The sequence below is a fragment of the Panthera uncia genome, chromosome C2 (assembly GCF_023721935.1).
Source record: "Panthera uncia isolate 11264 chromosome C2, Puncia_PCG_1.0, whole genome shotgun sequence".
Classification (NCBI taxonomy): Eukaryota; Metazoa; Chordata; class Mammalia; order Carnivora; family Felidae; genus Panthera; species Panthera uncia.
In genome coordinates this window covers 68,640,605-68,660,979 of record NC_064810.1, presented here as the reverse complement: position 1 = coordinate 68,660,979, position 20,375 = coordinate 68,640,605, and the positions used below count along the sequence as shown (strand labels likewise).

At 41.3% G+C, this 20,375-nt stretch overlaps 1 protein-coding gene across 1 annotated transcript in view; it reads right to left on the bottom strand.

Annotated features, from left to right (window-relative positions):
- Positions 1–20,375, bottom strand: part of LOC125921576 (kalirin) — a 283,687-nt gene that overhangs the window by 30,744 nt on the left and 232,568 nt on the right. The window contains exons 27-30 of the mRNA XM_049629181.1: positions 12,661–12,730; positions 10,190–10,279; positions 5,013–5,105; positions 667–778 (exon numbers count right to left, since the gene is read on the bottom strand). Coding sequence (XP_049485138.1) covers positions 667–778; positions 5,013–5,105; positions 10,190–10,279; positions 12,661–12,730 — 365 coding nt within the window. The remainder of the gene's footprint in view (positions 1–666; positions 779–5,012; positions 5,106–10,189; positions 10,280–12,660; positions 12,731–20,375) is intronic.

Sequence of the window (20,375 nt, the reverse complement as noted above, 5' to 3'; positions counted from 1 at the left end):
GTTAAGGGCATTTTATTGGAGTCTCACTCTACCAGGTTTCTGGGCCCCAAGACCATGGTTCCAGTGGACTAAATGTACATTGGTGAAGTCCTATCAGGTCTGTCTGGCTGGACTTTTCTCACCTGCTAGGAAGGCCTTAAGGATGGTTGCTCACCAATGTGAACATACCCAATGCCACTGAACTGTGTGCTTAAAAATAGTTAGAATGGTAAATTTTATGTTATGTATATTTTATTACAATAGAAGAAAAAGAAGAACATAAGGCTGGAGACCTTGGATGTATGTCCACATGCATGCAGGACTTCTACTCATTCTGATGACAAATGCGATGCAGATGCTATTGCAGATGAACAGGACTGCTGTGGGTCAGGGTTCTGGCACATTTATAGTAAGGATGATGGCCTGTCCTGGACTACTTCCCATGCAGTGAGTTATCCACACATCCAAAACAGCTGAGGTCTGATTCTACCTGGAGGCAGGTATTGATCGAGTTGGCCCCTGTGGAGCTCCTCTCACACCTCCTGAGGACCTATGTAGCAACTTGCCATTTCTCCTCTCTTCCAGCCTTGCCCATTGCCTGACATCATGCCACTTCCTTCCCACAACATAAGCTCCCTAGTCTTAGGAAAGCAGGAGGCCCCCCAGGGAGGCTGGGAAGACAGCTACCTTCCAGCATGCTGACATGCATGGCATCATTGGCTTTCTTTGGGACACTGAGCATCACCTCCAGGCCATCCTTGAGCTCTCCCTTCCCTTCTTCGCAGCAAGTTAAAAGTTCCTGGGGAAAAAGTCCAGACACAATTAGAGCCATTTGCCCCAGCTTTCCCACCCTCCCACCACCTAACCCATCAAGGTGATTACAGACCAACTTCGTTCTCTGTAATGGTTTCCTCTAAGCTATAAGAAAAGTGGGGTGGGATGGAGAGTTATCTCCAAAGGATTCTACCACTATATTTTTTCCCTAGACTTAGCAACAGACATCTACTTCTGGCACCACATTTATTTATGTACCTCTTCTCCCTAAATGCTGACTTCCCACCATACTGGGAGCAACCCGGGCTCATAGACATTATAGGTTTATAGCATTTCAGAGTTATAACATATTTTTAGATCATATAAATCAGGAGTTCATACCTTGGGACAAGTATATGGGATTCTGGACTAGTTCTTTTTAAATCTTAAATCTAGAATCTACCCACCATGCCAACCCTATCTCCCCCATGACGTCCACCACGCTGAGGCTTCTCAGAGCATGCCCTCTCTTACTTCCTCATTGAAGACTAGGTCACTATTATCTCCACAAAGACATATAGTATCTGGTTGATGGAGAAAAAATAATCTTCAACTATCTTAAAAATTCTAAGGGCCATTTGGAGTGATTTTGCCCAAACCAGAGGAATATTGGCATTCATTTTTCCTATGAGGGTTATTGTATTTTGTTCGTTTTGACACTGGGAACAAAACAGTTAAGCAACAGATCTGCAATCCATACCCTCTCCTTCTGTAGGGGCTGGTGAAGGCAGAGGATGGGTGGATGGGGTAGAGATGCACTTCCAGGAAAGAAAGAAGTTGACCAGATCAAACCCTGTAAACATGTCAGACTTCCTGGCTAATGGTAGTACCTAGCAGGAGAGTCCTTATCTATGGAATGCTTTTAGTAGGATATATCTGGTTTGTCTAGGACTTCTTACAGTAAACAAACCTGGAATCTATGGCTTTAGGGGCATGGCTTCCTGTAAGATATCACATATGCTATGCAACTATCTAAGTAAATAGTATGTTTCATAAATAAAATGGCTCTCTTCAGGGTAAATGATATTATACAAGATATACCATTTAGAAAGTCTGTGTGTTAGTCTGGGCCACAGCATATCCTGATGCTCCAAGAAAGGGCTTAGAGCTGTTGATGGTTCTGGACTTCTCTCTGCATTATCTCTTCCTTGGGATTATTTGTATCCTTGAAATTATTAGTAAAAGCTTTATACTTGGTAAGATATCTGATTAGTGAGCATCTGACACGAAAGTCCAATCCTTTGTGTCATCTTGGATACAATCCCATATGAAGAAGGGAGCTTTGAGTGCCCAAAGGAGAGGTGAACTGCCTCGAGCATGTTGGGGAGGCAGAAGTGATCAGTTCTCAGCTCGGTCCTTGGTTCCAGTCGGTATAATGGCATCACTGTTCAGAAAGTTGCACTTACTTCTGCCAACCTGAAGTTCTCTGACTCTCCCCAACCCTTTCCTAATTTTAACTCTCCTGACCTTGTTTCCCATACATCCTCAAAGGAATTTCCAGGCAGAAGCACAAGAGACAAATAAGAAATATATGCTTCAGTGTGCAATAGAAAATTCCAAATGGTTTAACCCCCCAAAGCAGTGTGGCAAGTCCATCAATCAACCACCAAAGCCCATAAATTCTCCTTGGATCCTTGCTATACTTGTTATTAAAGAGAAAGCTCCAATTTAATTTAGACTTCAAAGGACATCTGTAGCAGATTTACATGGAGAATATTGAACACTAACTGACAGATAGTTTTGACTTTCATGCAACACCCAAAGTGAGGAATCCCAGAGGATACTGATAATTAAATATCAGTTTATTTGGAATAAAACTGTCTTTAATGAGAAAATAAATCCCATATTGTTTATTTATAGTAAGAGCTCAGCAAACTGAGCTTTTACTCCGCAGTACCACTTATAAGAGGTCAAAATTACCTTGGTAAATCTTTTTTACAGATTTTCCACAAATTCCCACTACTTCATTTTTTTTTTTTTTTCCTTCTCAGTTACCTGCACAGTCATCTCTTCCTAAAACATCCAGTTACAGAGTGAAGGGCCCAGAGCCCACCCACCCATCACCTAAAGCAAAACACAGGGCAGCCTGTCCATCCTCCACTTTCCTCTCTTATCTGTGTCACATAATTATCCGGGGAACTTCAGCCCTGTGGGATTAAAAGGGAGAGCTGAAAAGCTATATTTCTCTTAGAACTGGATCTTACGTTTTAAAAAAATTTTTTAATTGTTTATTTATTTTTTGAAGGAAAGAGACAGCACGAGTGGGGAGGGGCAGAGAGGGAAACACAGAATCTGAAGCAGGCTCCAGGCTCTGAGCTGTCAGCACAAAGCCGGACATGGGGCTCAAAGTCATGAGGCAGGCAAGCCGTGAGATCATGACCTAAGCCGAAGCCAGACGCTTAACCGCTTAACTGACTGAGCCACCCAGGAGCCCTGAACTGGATCTTACTCGATTTAAGGCATTGGCAAGTGTGGATGGGCAAGTTTCTGTTTTGTTTTGTTTTACTTTTTAATTCACAACCCCACCAATTCCTGAAAAGCTTTGAGATGCTTAAATTTAATAACCACAAACATGAATTTTAAAAAATCCTCCGGTACAAGAAAAATCATTTTAAAGGGCCAAGCGTTAAATGGGATAGGGAAGGAGAGGATCATTACACACAGAAATCTGGGCTAAGGAGAAACCAGTAACAATACAGTAGTCGTAACAGGACTCAATGCCAATTGTCTGATAGTCAAAGGCAAAGAAGGAGCTAAAAGCTCTTGTGATTTAAAGGTAGAGAGTACACCAATTATTTATGAGAGAACCCCCACACCCTACTCTCTGAGATCTTATGAGAATTTCTGTGAGTCTTTATATAAAGAACTTTAAAAAACAAAGATGACATCTTCAAAAGCAATTCTGCCAAAACAGCCAAGATGTTCTGCACATTGTTACTTCTCACATGAGTTCTCAACAAAGGCCAAGGGCATGATGCCGTGTTGTAACTCTCTAAGCCATTTCTGCAGGGCTGGATGACTTGAGTGCCTGGAAGCAGAAGCCCAAAATGTCTCTTCTTGGAGACGAGGAAAGAGAAGGTTTGAAGGCGGAGGCAGGAGGGAAAGGGTGGTTCTAGTTCCTGACCTGACCCTCACTGGGGAAGAGGTCCAGGGCATGGGCTCATGGGGCCCCATGGGGGCTCATGCTCTTCTCATCATGGAATCACATGTGCTAAGCAGGGAGACCCTAGTGGCTGTCCGTGGGCACCTCCAGTGTGACCAGAAACCTAGACGTGAAACTAGACTGGTTTTCAGGTTTAGTGAAGCTAGAATATGTGGGATTCTGCAAGCATCTCTAAACATGAGTTGAATTTCAGCAGATTTTCTCTGGAGCTATACTACTTACAACACGCCTCTCACTATCCCTTTATCCTTTGCATTTGAGGAGCAACCAGCCAAATATTCAAACTCAGGGAAAACTCTACCCTTATACCTTGAGAATTAATATACATAGGGGTTATATAACTGCTTATAATATCGATTTCCCAGGCTTTCTGTGGGGGAAATGTCACATCTTCAGACTGTCGGTGTATCCTTCTCTGAAGAAGCAGCCCACATTACTTACTATTTTACATAATTTGATTATTTGAATTTCAAAGCAAATATTTTGGAGAAAATCCAAATCTGTTTGCTTGGCTCCAAAAGAACCCCTACCTAACATATGGGATCCTCCAGACACAAGAGTGTCATTGTGTTTTAATACGCACTCTTCGAGTGTTTTCTCTCAAAAACCTCATAGTCTTGATAAACACAGAGATTAAGGCAATGGTAGATGCCACCCTGGGCCTCCACTGTCTATGTTGACTGGCAGTGTCCCCTTGACCCCTGACAGTAGGAGGGACCACCAGGAGGAATCTGTCCCAGGAGGGAAGAGCAAGTGAGGCCCTAAGTGTCAGCCATAACTGCTCCAAACTGTGCAGTGGTGGGCAGGTATGAAAGCAGTCAAAACGTGTTCCTGCTCTCATTTCTCCTCTGTCCCCCAGCAAATAAACACCTAGAGTTTCACAGGATAGGTCATGCAGTCTGGGAGCCAGCAAACCCAATGGGGGTTCACCTCTGAAGTTTTTCTCTAGATGGAGGAAAGGTCTTGAGATGGAAGCTTTCCCATCCTGGGCAAAGCTGGGGCTCCCTGGACCTGATCAGTAGTGCAGGAGGAGGTGCCCAGAGGGGAGGGGAAGTACCTTCAGGAGCAGCTGGTACTTGGTGATCCTCTGGACGGGCTTGATTAGGTAGGAAGAGATGGAGTTGGCCAGACCGTGCCGCTGCTGTATCTCCTACAGGGATGAAAACAGGCACCATGACATACAAAAGGGTGTGTGCATGCGTGTATCTTGGGAGGAAGTCGGTGGGGTGAGAAGAGAGCAAAAGGAAAAGGGGTAGAAAATTATGAGGAACCGTTCTTTGATGGGGAGAGAACCAAGAGAGACCAAGACGAATACACAGAGAAAAGGAGAGGTGGTGAAAGGGGAGGAGCTTTAGGGAGAGAAAGCAGATTTGTGTGTCAGAAATGAAACTTATAAAGAAATGGGGAAGGATAAAAGTGGAAAATGAGACTGAGGAGGTAACAGCAGACAGAAGAGTAAAGGAGAGGTGGTGAAGCAGAAAGTGTAAGGAAAAATCAACCCAGAGCGGAGGTGATCACAAGGGGCTAGTGGGACGATGAGAATAAGGGCGTGGGGCTCGGATTTCTATGCTGATGGCTCCTGAGTCTTCCTCTCCCTCAGTCTCCTTAAAACAGCACGAGGGCATATCTCCTTTACCATCCCTTCTCTCTTCAAATTAGACCCATCCCAACCCAGAATCACCACTGTATTCTTTACAACTTCTTCATTGTGATCAATGGCATCTCCCTCATTCAGGTCTCTTGAGCTGATAGCCATGGAGTCATTTTTAGTTGTTCTCCTTGTGTTTTCCCCAGTGACAAGTCTTTCCTCTCCACGCCATCCATGCCCAGGCTACACCCATGACCTCCAGCTGCTGTTTGGGCCTCTAGCCTCTCATTTTACACCATTCTCTATCCTGCCTCCAAAATGACCTTCCACGCCCCAAGGTGTAGGTGCTGTGAAGGTTAGTGAAGGGTCCATGTAGTCCCCTTGCCTCAAGAACCTTACACACCAGGTGGCTGAGAATACTCACACACATAAATAGCAACAAAGGAGATGGAAGGTATTCCCAGCGAGAACAGAGAGCAATGGCTGGGCCCAGGAGTGGTGGATGGCTTAGTAGAGATAAAGCCTTCAGCTGAGGTTTAGAGGATAAGTGGGGGTGGGGAAGTGCAAAGTTGGACGAGTGGCATTCTATAAATGGAAAGCATATAAAAAATGCACAGGAAATAATCATTGGGTATTTATATGATAATGAGGACCATGCAGAATGGTATAGAGGATGTACACCTGGAGTCCAGGAAAAAATGAAAAGTACAGTCAGATAAGCAAGATATATTTAGGCCATTGATAGGGTTGAGCTAGATAAAAAAAAAAAAAAAATTAGGATTTGGTGGTGAGCTTCTCAATGGAAAAGTACTGTAGATCTTAAATAGGAGAAAAACATGGTGAAAGCAATGTCTCAGAGAGAGCAATATTTAGCCTAATAACAACATACAGGGCGGAGGTTGGGAAATAGAGATGGAGAAACCAGTTAGGAGGTTGTTGAAAAATCCCAAGCGTGTAAACACAGAGTTACCATGCGATCCAGCAATTCTACTCCTAGGTATATACCTGAGAGAAATGAAAACATACTCCCACACAAAAACTTATATACACTGTTTACAGCAGTATTATTAATAATAGTGAAAAAGTGGATACAACCCAAATGTCCATCAATTGATGAATGGAGATATACAATGTGAGATATCCATGCAATGGGATATTATTTGGCCATGAGGAGGAATGCAGTCCTGATATATGCTATAACATAGATGGACCCTTGAAAGCATTATGCTAAGTGAAAAAAGTCAGTCACAAAAGAATACATATTATATGATTCCATTTTTATGAAATGTCCAGAATAGGTGAATCTGTAGAGACAGAAAATGTACCATTGGTTGTTTAGCACTAAGGACAGGTGGGAGGATAAGGTGGGGTGATGGCTAAAGGGTGTGGGGCTGCTTTTTGAGGTGATGAAAATGTTCTAAAATTGACTGTGGAGATGGTTGCACATATCTGTGAATATACTAAAACCATTAAAGTGTTCACTTTAAATATACATATAATGTATAGCTATATCTATCTATCTATCTATCTATCTATCTATCTATCTATATCTGTAGGTGTGTACCACGGGCTTGTCCTAGGCTAGGGTCAGTAAGAACAAAGCACTGGGAGGAATACAAGAAACATTTAATTAATCAATTAATCAATTCATTAATTAATTTAATGTTATTCATTTTTGAGAGAGGGAGAGTTTGAGCAGGGGAGAGGTGGAGAGAGGGGGACAGAGGATCTGAAGCAGGCTCTGCTCTGACAGCAGAGAGCCTGCTGTGGGGCTTGAACTCATGAACCGTGAGATCATGACCTGAAGCAAAGTCGGATGCTTACCCAACTGAGCCACCCAGGCGCCCAAGAAACATTTTAAAGTTATGTGAGAGAGGACTTGTCATGTGGCCATGGAGGAAGGGGAAGAAGAGGGAATAAAAAACAATTTTCGCATTCCTGCCAGCTATCCCAGAAAGTAGCAACTTTCTCACCCGTGTGCCTCTTCCCTAGAGGTGTGGAGTTCTAGCTGGACTTGTCCGAGGGTGATGGGCAAAAGAGCTGGCAGCCTGACTCTCTGGGCAAGGGAACATTGTCTGTTTACTTGGCAGCTCTGGCAAGAGAGCACCGGCAATAGGGCACCTTTGACAGCCGTCCATCTCTGCCAGCTCTGGGAAGGCTGCTTGTGGGGCAGTGAGGAAGGGAGGAAGGCGTTGCCTCCGGGGGCTAGGTCCGCCGAACCATGCTTGCTAACCAGCTTAGCATCAAACACCACAGCCTCACAGCTCTCACATCCGAAGTAGAATTCTGGATCGTGTGAAGGTGTGCCCCTTTCTGGAACTTCAATGTTCTGTGCACTCTTTACGATAATGGATACTAAAAGACAGCCTTTCTTAAGGGCTTATCTCTTTTATAGAATGAGGGCCTAAAGCAGATATTTTCTAAGTGAAGAACTTAGGGAACCCTTTCTGATGAAACGGAAAAAAAGCTACAAACAATACGGGTTCTGGAAAGCTCTAGGAACAATCAGGAGAGGTTACTGAGAGGTTACTGTTCTCCCTCTCCACCTCTATGCCGAGATCCAGGGACTCCTACCTAGTGGACGGTTTTCCTGGCTTCCAGTGGTCTTCCCAACTAAAGTAGAGGCTCATCAGGCACTATGTTGGGAATGGAGGGTGGGGGAAGGGTGTAAAATTTGGAGGTTATCTAACTGACTAGTCAAAGTCTAGAAATTGGCTAGAAACAGGAATATGATGACCATAGGACTAAAGGAAAAGGCCAATTAGCACTGCACACTATGATGTGTACAAAATAAACCAAGCAAATCATCAGCCAACCTCAAGGGGCTCATAGGTGGGAGGAGGTGTGTGTAATAGAAAGGTACATTGATAACCCCCATAAGGGAAATTGTTATAAACACTGTAAGAGAGATACAACGTATAACACATGCATAGGGAAAGGGAAGGGTTCCTGCAGGACACATTTGACTTTTAAAGGATAGAAAGAATTCCGAAGAGTGACAGTGTGTGCGTGTGCGTGTGTGTGTGCCTGTGCAGGTGCATTTTACACACAGAGTGGTAAGGCAGAGAGCGCACTGTGAGCAAAGACGAGGAAGTGGGGGAGTCTGAGGCATGCTCAGAGCACAGGGCATGGATGTTCAGAAAAATGCTACCTGGAAGACAGGATACAATGCATTTAAAACTTCACAAACACCCTTCTGCATACTATTGATGAGTAATCGACCAGAAACATGTTAAAGAAAATACATTATTAACAGAGGTAATAGTGGTGGAGAACATCCAGTATGATATCCAATAAATTCAGATACCAAGTTAAAGAAGTACTTTTCTTGAATTTTCTGTTTTATCAAATCTAACCTTAAAATTCCAGTTTGGGACACTCAGGACCATTTGCATATCAACGCTTCATTTAAAAAAGTCATGTATGTTTTTTCTTGCCTGGCTTTCTCCCATTCAAGGGTCATTCCTTTACAGAGCAATGAGACACTTGTGGAATCATTTCTATTTTGGCAGCATCAGTCTAGAAAGATGCTCAGAGGTTCATTTTGTAAACTTGAATATGGGAATGATGTTTAAATGTCTGTATTCCTGAAGGTGCCTAGAACACCATCTTCTCCATAGTAAATACTCAAATATTCATGGGAGAAATGAAAGCGGGTAGGCAGAAACACAGACTAACAAACATTAAAAAGTTCTGTATTTCAAGTTGTTGTCACTTCTGATGGGACTACCATAATGGCCATCACTGCTACAGTCTCTTTCTCAGTGAACTTCCCTCCCCCAATTTCTTCACACCTCGTTCTTCCCTTACATCCTACATTGGCCCATTTGATGCTGTTCACTTTATAGCCAACAGGTCACTCTTTTGGGCCCAGCAATATGTAGACTTATGCCATCATTCACTAGCAGGGATGGATCCTTGTTCTAAAGCAAGGGACCAGACAAAAGGTACATCAGTGCCATCTTTGCTTGGCTTCCATTACAGCCCAAGTGATCAGCACTGGCTGTGCTATAACTCTCAAAGTCCAGGCCAAACCCAAGCCAATCATACCAGAATCACAAGGGTGGGACCCAGGAATCAGTATTTTCAAAACTTCCCAGGTGATTCAAATGTGTAGTCAAGGTTGAAATAATTGCATGTGAGTAGTATCTCTCAAACTTGAGTGGCTTCTTAAAACTCAGATTGTTGGGCTTCAGCCCTGGAGACTCTGACTCAACAGATCTGGGGAGGTGGTCCAAAATATGCCTTTCTAACAAGTTCTCAGGTGATGTTGATGTGGCTGCTCTGAGGACCACACTTTGAGAAGCCCTGCATTTGAGGGAGCTGTGTATGAAGTAGAAGTGAAACATCTTAATGTGTGGGTTATACTGCCGGTCTCTGCACACAAGATGGTGGCCAGCCCAGTTTGGTGCTGAGGCATGAAGGACCAATATTCCTTGTCTAAAACCACACCACTTGAGATGGGATGGGGTAAAACAAAAGACAAGCACTGCTTTGGCTTTTCTCCATGCTTTACTCCTGAGATAGAGGTTTGGGTGGCCAAATTAAAAAGAGGACTTTAGGATAAAAACCCACTATCCCAAAGTAGAGAAACATTTCCACCCACCCACTCATCAATGACTCAAGAATGGAAAATCATGGCTTACATCAAAGAAGGTGCCTGCATGCTCCAGGATCAGCTGGTTGGAATCAGGCTTGTTTTTACAGTAGGTGACGTACATCTGAAATTTGTCTGCCTGAAAAGAACAAAGGCAATGACAGGTAAGCGTCCGTTAGCTGCTCCCTTCTGTTGACTGTGCCTGAAGGACCCAGCAGGGGTTGTGTAGTTAAGCTCTCAGATATTGTGTGGCACAGGATTATCTGTGGCAAATGTTCTGGGCTTATCTGCCCGTGTTCCCCTAACAAACTTGGGGATACTTTTCTCCTTTCTGCAGGTGGAGAAAGCTTGCTGAAATACTAGACTGTACTAGAAAGACTTTGAAAACCCAATTCACATAACGTATTTTGAAGTTGGATAGAATCTGTTTAGACGTCATCCCTTTTCTGGATTACCTACAATTGTGCTTCCCATCTTGAAAAATGATAGCATTTTCTCTAAAAACAAAACTCAAAGAATGAAAATAAAGTGTGATCTCAGAGGAAGACCTGATTGTATCCCAAATGTCTCCATTGGGGGTAGTTTGTAGGCCATGCCAAGTGTCTATGCCATCATCTCCAATTTTCCAGAAGCAATGATGGGGGAAAGGAAAGCAAGGGGACCCTCTGGGGACAGGGATGAACAATGAGTCCTAACCCAATTGTAACTTCAAGCCAACAACCTTGTAGCTTGGCAAAAAAATCATTTCTTGTTTCTCTTAGTACCCTCTGGGTTAGTACTCCATGTCCCTGCTACTGGGAAAGGTGTGCATATGTTGGCCACTAAGTAGTTTTCCCATTTGTGAAGTGCTGCCAGTGTTGGTGCCTACAGAACACCTGGGATATCCTCTTCTGAGACAGCAGCCCAGATAGATATGTGTTAAGTATAGCAGGTCTCATTCATGCCAGCACTATTCTCAGAGCTTCTCTTGTATATTAACTCATCTGATCCTCCTGAGAACACTATGCAGCATCCCCATTTTACAGATGTGAAAACTGTGGCACTGGTTGGTTAAGTAACTTTCAATTCCCACAGTTAGAAAGTGGTAGAGCCCAGGCAAGCTAACTTCGTGCTTCTTGGTCATAACCACTGCCTTCCAGTATACTGAAACAACTCTTTCTAGCCTCATATGTGAAGATTATGAGACTTAACAAAGTCACCTTGGGATAATTCTGGGAAAAATGTGCCTATTTTATGCAATCATCAAAAGTTTTCTGAGACCAATTTTAGGGCTTATATACTACCTGGGAGGCATTTATCAGCCCTAGGACATAATGATAAATCCTACTTACAGCTGATTGTTAGGCAGATCCACAAATTGTATGAAACAAGATGTGAAAAAAAATCCCTTCACTTATTTTTTTCCTCTACATTGGCTGTGCAAGGGATCATAAATTGTTGATCAGCATTAATGTGAACTGTGCACAGGCTCATGTATTTAGAGGTAGAAAATGTATTAACACAAAGTCTGAGACTTCCTTAAGAAATGAGAGTATGCCAGGAAGCAAACACTAAGGTTTCATGTAAAGAAAACAACTCAGGTCTTGAGCTGTGGAATTGGCTGTGCTATTTATTACATGTCAGTGGACTAGTCAACCTCCTAGGTCATCTAAATTGTTTCCATCTATAAAATATAAGGCATAACTATAGCCCTACCTATTCCATAGGTTGTTGAGAGCATAAAATCTCTGAATCATGAATACACTTTAAAAAGTAGCCGATTTTGAGTGGAAATTATAATGAGATAATTATAAAATAGAACTCCTGACCCCAGGGAAGGATTTCCATGTTTAGTTGCACTTAGTATCACAGGTGGATTTCCCTGGAGATGTTTGCATTCCCGTCATGAACCTGAGCTCAGAATAACATGGTGTGGATGCTAATGGAGACTAATGTTCCCATTTATATAATTAGAACCTGGTACATTTAGCCCATTTACTTGGCCCATGACAATAGCACCAGGAAAGAAAATGACTAGACACTAATTTTGTAGGTCAGAACTGGGATGGATACCTATGGAATCTGTTTTTCTCTATGAAGGAAGAAAATGTAACCAATGGTTTGATGGATTCCTGAAGGCCTAATTTTGCCCTAATCCTAATCCTGTAAAAACAAAACAAAACAAAACAAAACAAAACAAAACAAAACAAAACCAATGGTTAGAACTGGAGTGGCTCCTCTATCATGGGTGGTGATCCTGTTCCACTCTCCTGATGTCTCAGTTTTAGAAAGTTCCTAGAGAACTCAATGTGGAGCTTGGACACAATGTCTAAAGACTTTTCCCAAGGAGGACTCTGCTCCTTGGGGATGGTCTGCTCCTCTCAGATATACTTGTGCCCCCTCCCTAGAGTCCCTGGCACTGTGTTAGAATGTCAGTGACACTAGCCCTCAGGTCAGGCAGCAAACAGTATGCCATCTGACACCATGTACCCTCCTGGAAAGGATGGCACAGTGGGAGAAGAAGCATTTCAGGTCAGTTACCCAGGTAACAAAGCAGTGTCCCACATCCTCAGGCAGCTGCTCATACTTCTCCAGCTCTTTGAGGAAGATGCTGTAAGGGGAGAGAAAGGCTGGATCAGACATCTCTGTACTGCCTCCCTCCCCACCCAGATGATTATGCTGCGGCCATCACAACCCCGTAAGCTCTCCGTTATTTACACTTGGCTTCTGCATTCTTGAAGTGATACATGGTGAGGAGTGGTTTTAAATATATTAGAACTGTTTTCATTATAATTTATATTCATTGATTAATTAGTGCTACTTAAAATTATATTGTTTCTCTTACGGATTTACATTTCTCAGGTTGAAAAGAAATTAAATATTATACTTGTGTTGGGACTTTCATTTTAACCGCCACCATGAATCTATTTTTTATACAAGTAATCTGAATACATGGTAACATTAAAAAAATTTGTAAATACAGATACCAAAAACAATGAAATAAATATCATCTATGATCCTGGAGATGTAGTGGAAACATTTTGAATCCTACAGTAATTTCTTTCCAGTTCTTGGCTTTCTTTTTCTACCAGCAGGCACTTTGTGCTAAAAGTTATGAGTTAATGTTTCCTAATGCAGACATCATTAGGAAAGAAAATTCAATGTGGAAAAAGTCACAATATATTTCAAAGCTGAATTGAATTACCAGGGAATTATCTGCCTCTGTGGATATCTATGCCATGGTTCCTTTATGTGTGAATAAATAATGAAGGGCTGACTATACCAATTTCAAGTTCATATATTAAACAATTGGATTGGGCTCAGAGAATATAAGCTCTAATGAGCCAGCATCACCAGAATGGAATTTGTTTTTTTTAAATCACACAGAGAGTTTTAGGGTGCCTGAGTAGCTCAGTCGGTTAAGCATCCGACTCTTGATTTCTGCTCAGGTCATGATCATGGTTTGTGAGTTTGTTCGAGCCCTGCATTAGGCTCTGCACTGACAGCGTGGAGCCTGCTTGGGATTCTCTGTCTCTCTCTACCCCTCCCCTGCTCTCTCTCTCTCTTTCTCTCTCTCTCTCTCTCTGAATAAATAAACATTAAAAACTAGAAATCACACAGGGGTTTTAAAATAAAAAATAATTATGATGCTGTGGGAAACTCACTGAAGAAAATGGAAGATATAATCTTTTCAAAGGGCAATTTGACAATATCTACCAAAATAAAAAAAAATGTATACTTATCTTTTGTTTCTGCAACTTTAATCCTGGAAAATTTCGTATATATTTTAATCTATTTACGTAGAGGATGATGTAAACATGTGTATTCAATGTGTTGCTGTTCATAATATTAAAAGGTGGACTGTAGGTGACAAAATAACCCATATAGCCACAGAACCGGATAGTACACAGTTATAACAAAAATGACAAGGCTTTCTATGTTTTCACATGAAAGATCTCCAAGGCAGGCTGTTAAGTAAAAAAAGCAAGGTGTGAAAAATGTATACAACATGCCGCCTTTTGTATAAGTAGGGAATATGTACTCTTATTTCCAACCCAAGAAATTAATGTTCAAAGGGTACAAGGTCAGTTATGAGAGGTAAATCGTGAGATCCACTATAAGCATAGTACCTATAGCTAACAATATTGTATTGTACACTTAAAGTTTGCTAAGTGTACACTTACATTAAGTGTTCTTTCATCATCATTGTCATCATGATCATCATCATGATCATCATCATCATCATCATCATAGAGGGAGGACACTTTGGGAGGTGATGGATATGTTCATGGCCTTGATTATTGTGATAGCTTCATGGGTGTACACTTATCTCTAAACTCATCAAATTGTATATATTATATATGTACAGCTTTTTACATGTCAATCATAATTTGCTATGGTGGTTTCTTTAAAAAAAGGTCATCAAACATGAACTATTGGGACTTAATCAAGATAAAAAGCTTCTGCACAGCAAAGGAAACAATCAACAAAACTAAAAGGCAGCCTGTGGAATGGGAGAAGATATTTGCCAACAACATATCTGATAAAGGGATAGTATCCAAAATCTATAAAGAACTTATCAAACTCAGTGCCCCCCAAAACAAATAACACAGTGAAGAAATGGGCAGAAGACATGAATAGACACTTTTTCAGACATCCAGATGGCTAACAGACACATGAAAAGATGTTCAACAGCATTCATCATCAGGGAAATACAAATCAAAGCCATGATGAGATGTCACCTTACATCTATCAGAATGGCTAAAATTAACACAGGAAACAACAAGAATTGACAAGGATGTGGAGAAAGGGGAACCCTCTTGCACTGCTGGTTGGAATGCAAATTGGTGCAGCTGGTCTGGAGAATAGTATGGAGGTTCCTCAAGAAACTAAAAATAGAACTACCCTACAATCTAGCAATAGCACTATTAGGTATTTATCCAAAAAATACAAAAATACAGATTCGAAGTGGTACATGCAACTCAATGTTTATAGCAGCATTATCAACAATACAATATACGTTGTATATATATAATGTATATATACACACACATGCACACACATACACACACATATATATACACACACACATACACACACATACACATATACACATATATACATATACACATGTATATACACACATACATACACATATACATACAATGAAATATTACTCAGCCATCAAAAAGAATTAAATCTTGCCATTTGCAATGATGTGGATGGAGCCTGAATGTACTATGCTAAGCAAAATAAGTCAATCAGAGAAAGATAAATACCGTATGCTTTCACTCATATGTGGAACTTAAGAAACAAACAGATGAACATATGGTAAGTAGGGGGGAAGAGAAGAGAGGGAAACAAACCACAAAAGACTCTTAACAAACTAAGGTTGCTGGAGGGGAGGTGGGTGGGAGATGGGCTAGATGGGTGATGGGTACTAAGGGGGGGCACTAGTTGTGATGAGCACTGGGTGTTGTATGGAACTAATGTTGCACTGTATGTTAACTAAAATTTAAATAAAATAAATTTAAAAATTAAAAAAAGATCATTACCATAGGAAACCAGCTAAAGGAATAGGGTAAAGATAGTGGTGAGTTGGAAATCCCAATCTATATTTTTTAATTTAATTTTGAATTTTAAAATTAATTCAAAATTAAATTAAAAGATATAAAGCAGTTCTGAATCATTCCACTACTTACTTCCAGCATTGGAAAAAATAAATTGTATTGATTTGACCTACTCTGGCTCCTATTGCCCAAGCATTCTGGCAGTATCTGCTACTTGTGTTTCCCCTTCAATAACATAAAAAGATGTTGTTTTTAGTTTTAGTCATATTTGGAAGGCCAAAATGCTAATAATGATTGGTGGGATCACATATAATTTTTTTGTCCACCTGCAATGCAAGTTTTTCTATAATAAATGAGCATTGCTGTAATAATAAAGAAAAGTCACTTAAAAATTTTGGGGGACTCTTAGCAATACCCATTTGAAGATAATCATCCTCCCCTAATGTGAATTTTAGAGCATCCTGATTTGACTCATGGAACAGAAGTAATTATAATGCAATTTGGGCTTTCAAAATACAAATATGGAGTGCTCAAAAATCAATAAAGCATCATATTTACTGACATGGTTTTTAATGTTTATTTATTTATTTTGAGAGAGAGAGAGTGAGCAGGGGAGGGGCAGAGAGAGAGGGAGACAGAGAATCTCAAGCAGGCTCTGCACTGCTAGTACGAAGCTCGATGTGGGGCTCGAACTCATGAACCGTGAGATCATGACCTGAGTGGAAATCAAGAGTCAGATGCTTAACCAACTGAACCACCCAGGTGCCTCAAGTGATACTTTCAGAAGAACTGCAGGTGACATACATGTATTTAATATGACTTCTAAAACGTAAGTAGGAAAAAATATTATATAATGCTGTAATTGAGGCTCAAACTTCTTTCCAGGCCAAAAAGGAAACATTCTTTTTTGCTGCAAGAGAAGCAGTCTGGCTCCCCACCATATCATGTCATCACTGAATTCTAAAAGACACTGAGGAGGGCACCAGTTGGGATGAACACTGGGTGTTGTATGGAAACCAATTGGACAATAAATTTCATAAAAAATAAATAAAAGACATTTATCATGTGGTCCTTCTCTGTGAGGAACACTAAATAATATAATGTACAACATCTTCATAAGCACTCTTTCAGAAGGTGTTGAGTTATTCTTTATGTGGACATTTCTCATATAAATCTTCACTATAAATCTCAGTGAAGACAATGATTAGAATGTCAGCTCTGTCCCATGATGGACTGAACAGGGCCTGGGGTGTGGACTGGAATGGCTTGGTGACGAGGGAGGAAATCTGATGGGCTGTTCTAGGATAAGGACTGGTAAAAGAAAATGAGTTACTTTAAAGAAAGAAGGACCCAAAAGGAGAGAGGTCCTGGAAGAAGAGAGAGAGGGAAAAAATGGGTAATCCAAAGGTCCCTGGCAATTGGGATAAACTCTCTCAGCTTGTGGAAAACCTCTTCCTCCCCACTCTTGGGATGTCACTCCAGTCCCCTAAGCTCTGACTCCCATGGTATTTAGGCCCTTCTACGTTAGGGTGATCAAATAAACAAAACAGCCAGATCATGACATTCCACACAGGATACAACTCAGGGAGACTTTCCTTCTTTCCTTGACTTTTGACCCAAGGTCAGTGACCTGGTCACTTAAGGTTAAATTTAAGCAAACAGTGGTAATTATACCAACAGAACTGATCCTTGATCTAGATGCTAAAGACAGTGCTAGGAATTTTCTTTAAAATCCTGATACTCTCAATTGAGCAATCCCATGACTTTTTGTGATAGCAGCTATCAAAAACCTATGAGAGAATGCTCAGTTTGAAAATTCTGAAGAAATGAAATCCCTGTAAAATGAATTACATGCCTAGAATACTATTTGTATAATTAATGCCTTTCTGGAAAATGAAGGTTTTAGCAGCAACGGCCACTAGCCCACCCATCTACTGATCCTGTCTCTCACCTTCCTTTCCTCCCAGAGCCAAGCACAAGTTAAAGAGCCAGAGTTCACACTTACTCACAGTTGCGTGTGGGGGAGTGTCTTCCGACGCCTCATTTTTTGCATCTTTGAACCACAACCTCGTGGGGTTGTTGTGAGGATTTAATAAATCCATGTAGGTAAAGAGACCAACCCAGGGCCTAGCATACAGTAGACATTAAATAACTACTAGTTTTTTAGGACCAGTGCTTCCTAATCTTAATAAAGTCATCATCTGATAAACGTACATTTGCACACTCTTCCCCATTCCTGGAGACTCATTCCTAGGGAACTCTCCCCTAGGGGAGACTGTGTTGGAAAACTGATACTAGATTACCTTTCCCTAGAAAATATCCTGGGAGGGGCTCCTGGGTGGCTCAGTCGGTTAAGTGGCCGACTTCGGCTCAGGTCATGATCTCACGGTCCGTGAGTTCGAGCCCCGTGTCGGGCTCTGTGCTGACAGCTCGGAGCCTGGAGCCTGTTTCAGATTCTGTGTCTCCCTCTCTCTGACCCTCCCCTGTTCATGCTCTGTCTCTCCTGTCTCAAAAATAAAATAAACGTTAAAAAAAAAAACAAAAAAAAAAAGAAAATATCCTGGGAAAATCGTGATTGGGTGTTATAAAAATTGGATTCCAAGGTCACATATCATTTAAGTTTGGGAAATATTGCTAAGCTGGTTTCTTTACTGGAGGGCTTCCAAAATCCTATAAAATGATGAGGTACATTATAAGTCTCTGAAGTAAACAGTGTGCAGTGCTTCCCAAACTTCTTTGCAAGTGGAACTCTTTTGGGGGCAGTATCAGACCTTGTCTCAAGAATACTCCTGGAAACCCCTAGTTAACGGCCCCTGTACCTGGCTGTGCACCGCCCTTTGGGGTCAGGATCTGAGCTGCTGTATTATTCAGAAAAGCTCCCTGGGTAATTCCACTCCATAGACCAGCATTTGATGGCAGCTACCCCAGATTCCAGTTGGCAGATTCTATATTGACTCTGTATGACTTAATTTTTTAATTAAAAAATCTAAGAATTAGAAAAACTACTTTGTGCTGGGCATATCAATTCATAACTTTGAGTAAGACATTGACTACCATCTTAATGTGATTGTTGAAGGCAACTGGCAATATTAAACTTTATTTTGCTTTTTAATTTAAAGCTTATGAAGATGATAGATTATGTAACTCTGATCAATATCATTCTGTCTGCTTCAAGTGGACATGATGAGTTTAAATTAAAGCATAAGAGGTCACAACACTCTTCACAAATGATAGAATATTCCACCTCAGCTCTTCTATAGCCACATTTGTCCTCACCATTTCAATAATTATACATAGTAGATCATGAGGGAACAAACAAAGCAAGTAGTTTAAGTGTTTGTGTGAATGTCTGGGGTTCTTTCTGAAATGAATACAACTTTTAAAGAAATGTCACAATCTAAACAAAGTCATTACTCTATTAAATTACCATGATGCAATATATCGTACACTTTCTGAGGAAAATGCTTCCCTCTGGCTTTGTACGGAATCTTGGGAAATGAAACCTCTAGCGATTATTGATGGAAAAACTTTTAGATGGTCTGTGATGAAGTACTGTGGAAACAGCACCATTCCAAATGTACATTGAGTCATTTTGATTTTGTTATTTTCTCCAAAGGTAAATTTGTTCAATGGTCTCACTGATTCTAGAGAAGTGCATCCGTCAGTGTGGTCCAGCAGACAGACCTTTACATCAAGGGGGCGGTCTGCATTTAAAGGGTTATATATTTGATGATGATGATGTGTGTACATACGTGTGTGTGTATGAATGACTCTCACGCATGTGCACTTGTTAGAATGATAGAGGTAGTGAGAAGGGGAATGAAGGTAGAGGCCATGGCAAGGAGGAGAAGAACAATGAGGAGGATATATATATAAATAAAGCTGGAGGTAGGGTACGGAGAAAGCTCTTAGGTTCACTTCTTTGCAGGAAGTCCAGGATGTTGCCTCCTTATCAAAGCCAGGCTGGTTACTGTTTTCGTATAAGTGGAGCTAGACATCATTTCTAAAGAATCCATCAGTGGCCAGACAGATTCAGAGGCTCCGGATTGCAGGGGCTAGGACAGCTGATTAGCATACTGGGACAGCTATTAAACCAATGAGGAGTCGTGTGCAGTCCAGGGAAGGTGTGGGATTATTCAGGGGGGTGTTTCAGTCAAGTCTGATCACCTGGGCTGAGCCATGTGAGTCACCCCTCTCTGTCCCTTGATTACACACCAGGAATTTCAGCCTAGATTAGAGATGAAGGGGAGAGGTGTCCAGGGCTGGGCTTCTCCTCAGCACATTTCTGCCCTCAGGCTCCAACCTCAAGAAGAATTTACCTTGCTGCACTGCTACCTGTTGAATATGTTTCGCTAATGCTTTCTAATCTTGTTTAACTTGTGTGATCAGATGAGCCAAAAAGCATTTGCATAGACCTATAGCTTATTTTAATGTTAAAATAAGCATAAAAAAATCTCACATTTAATGTCATTCATACCCATTAATGTGCTGTTCGGCAACTAGGTACAGAAGCTCAATAGTTAGTGTGCACAACTAAAATTAACATGACTTTGACACATCCACATAAATGGCTACACTTTGTCTTGCTTTGGGTGTGCCCCAATATCCACAACCAACACCAATGTCCACAGCTCACTGAGAAAACAAACCCCAACAACAAAACCACAGGTGAATTTCTATGGGCTC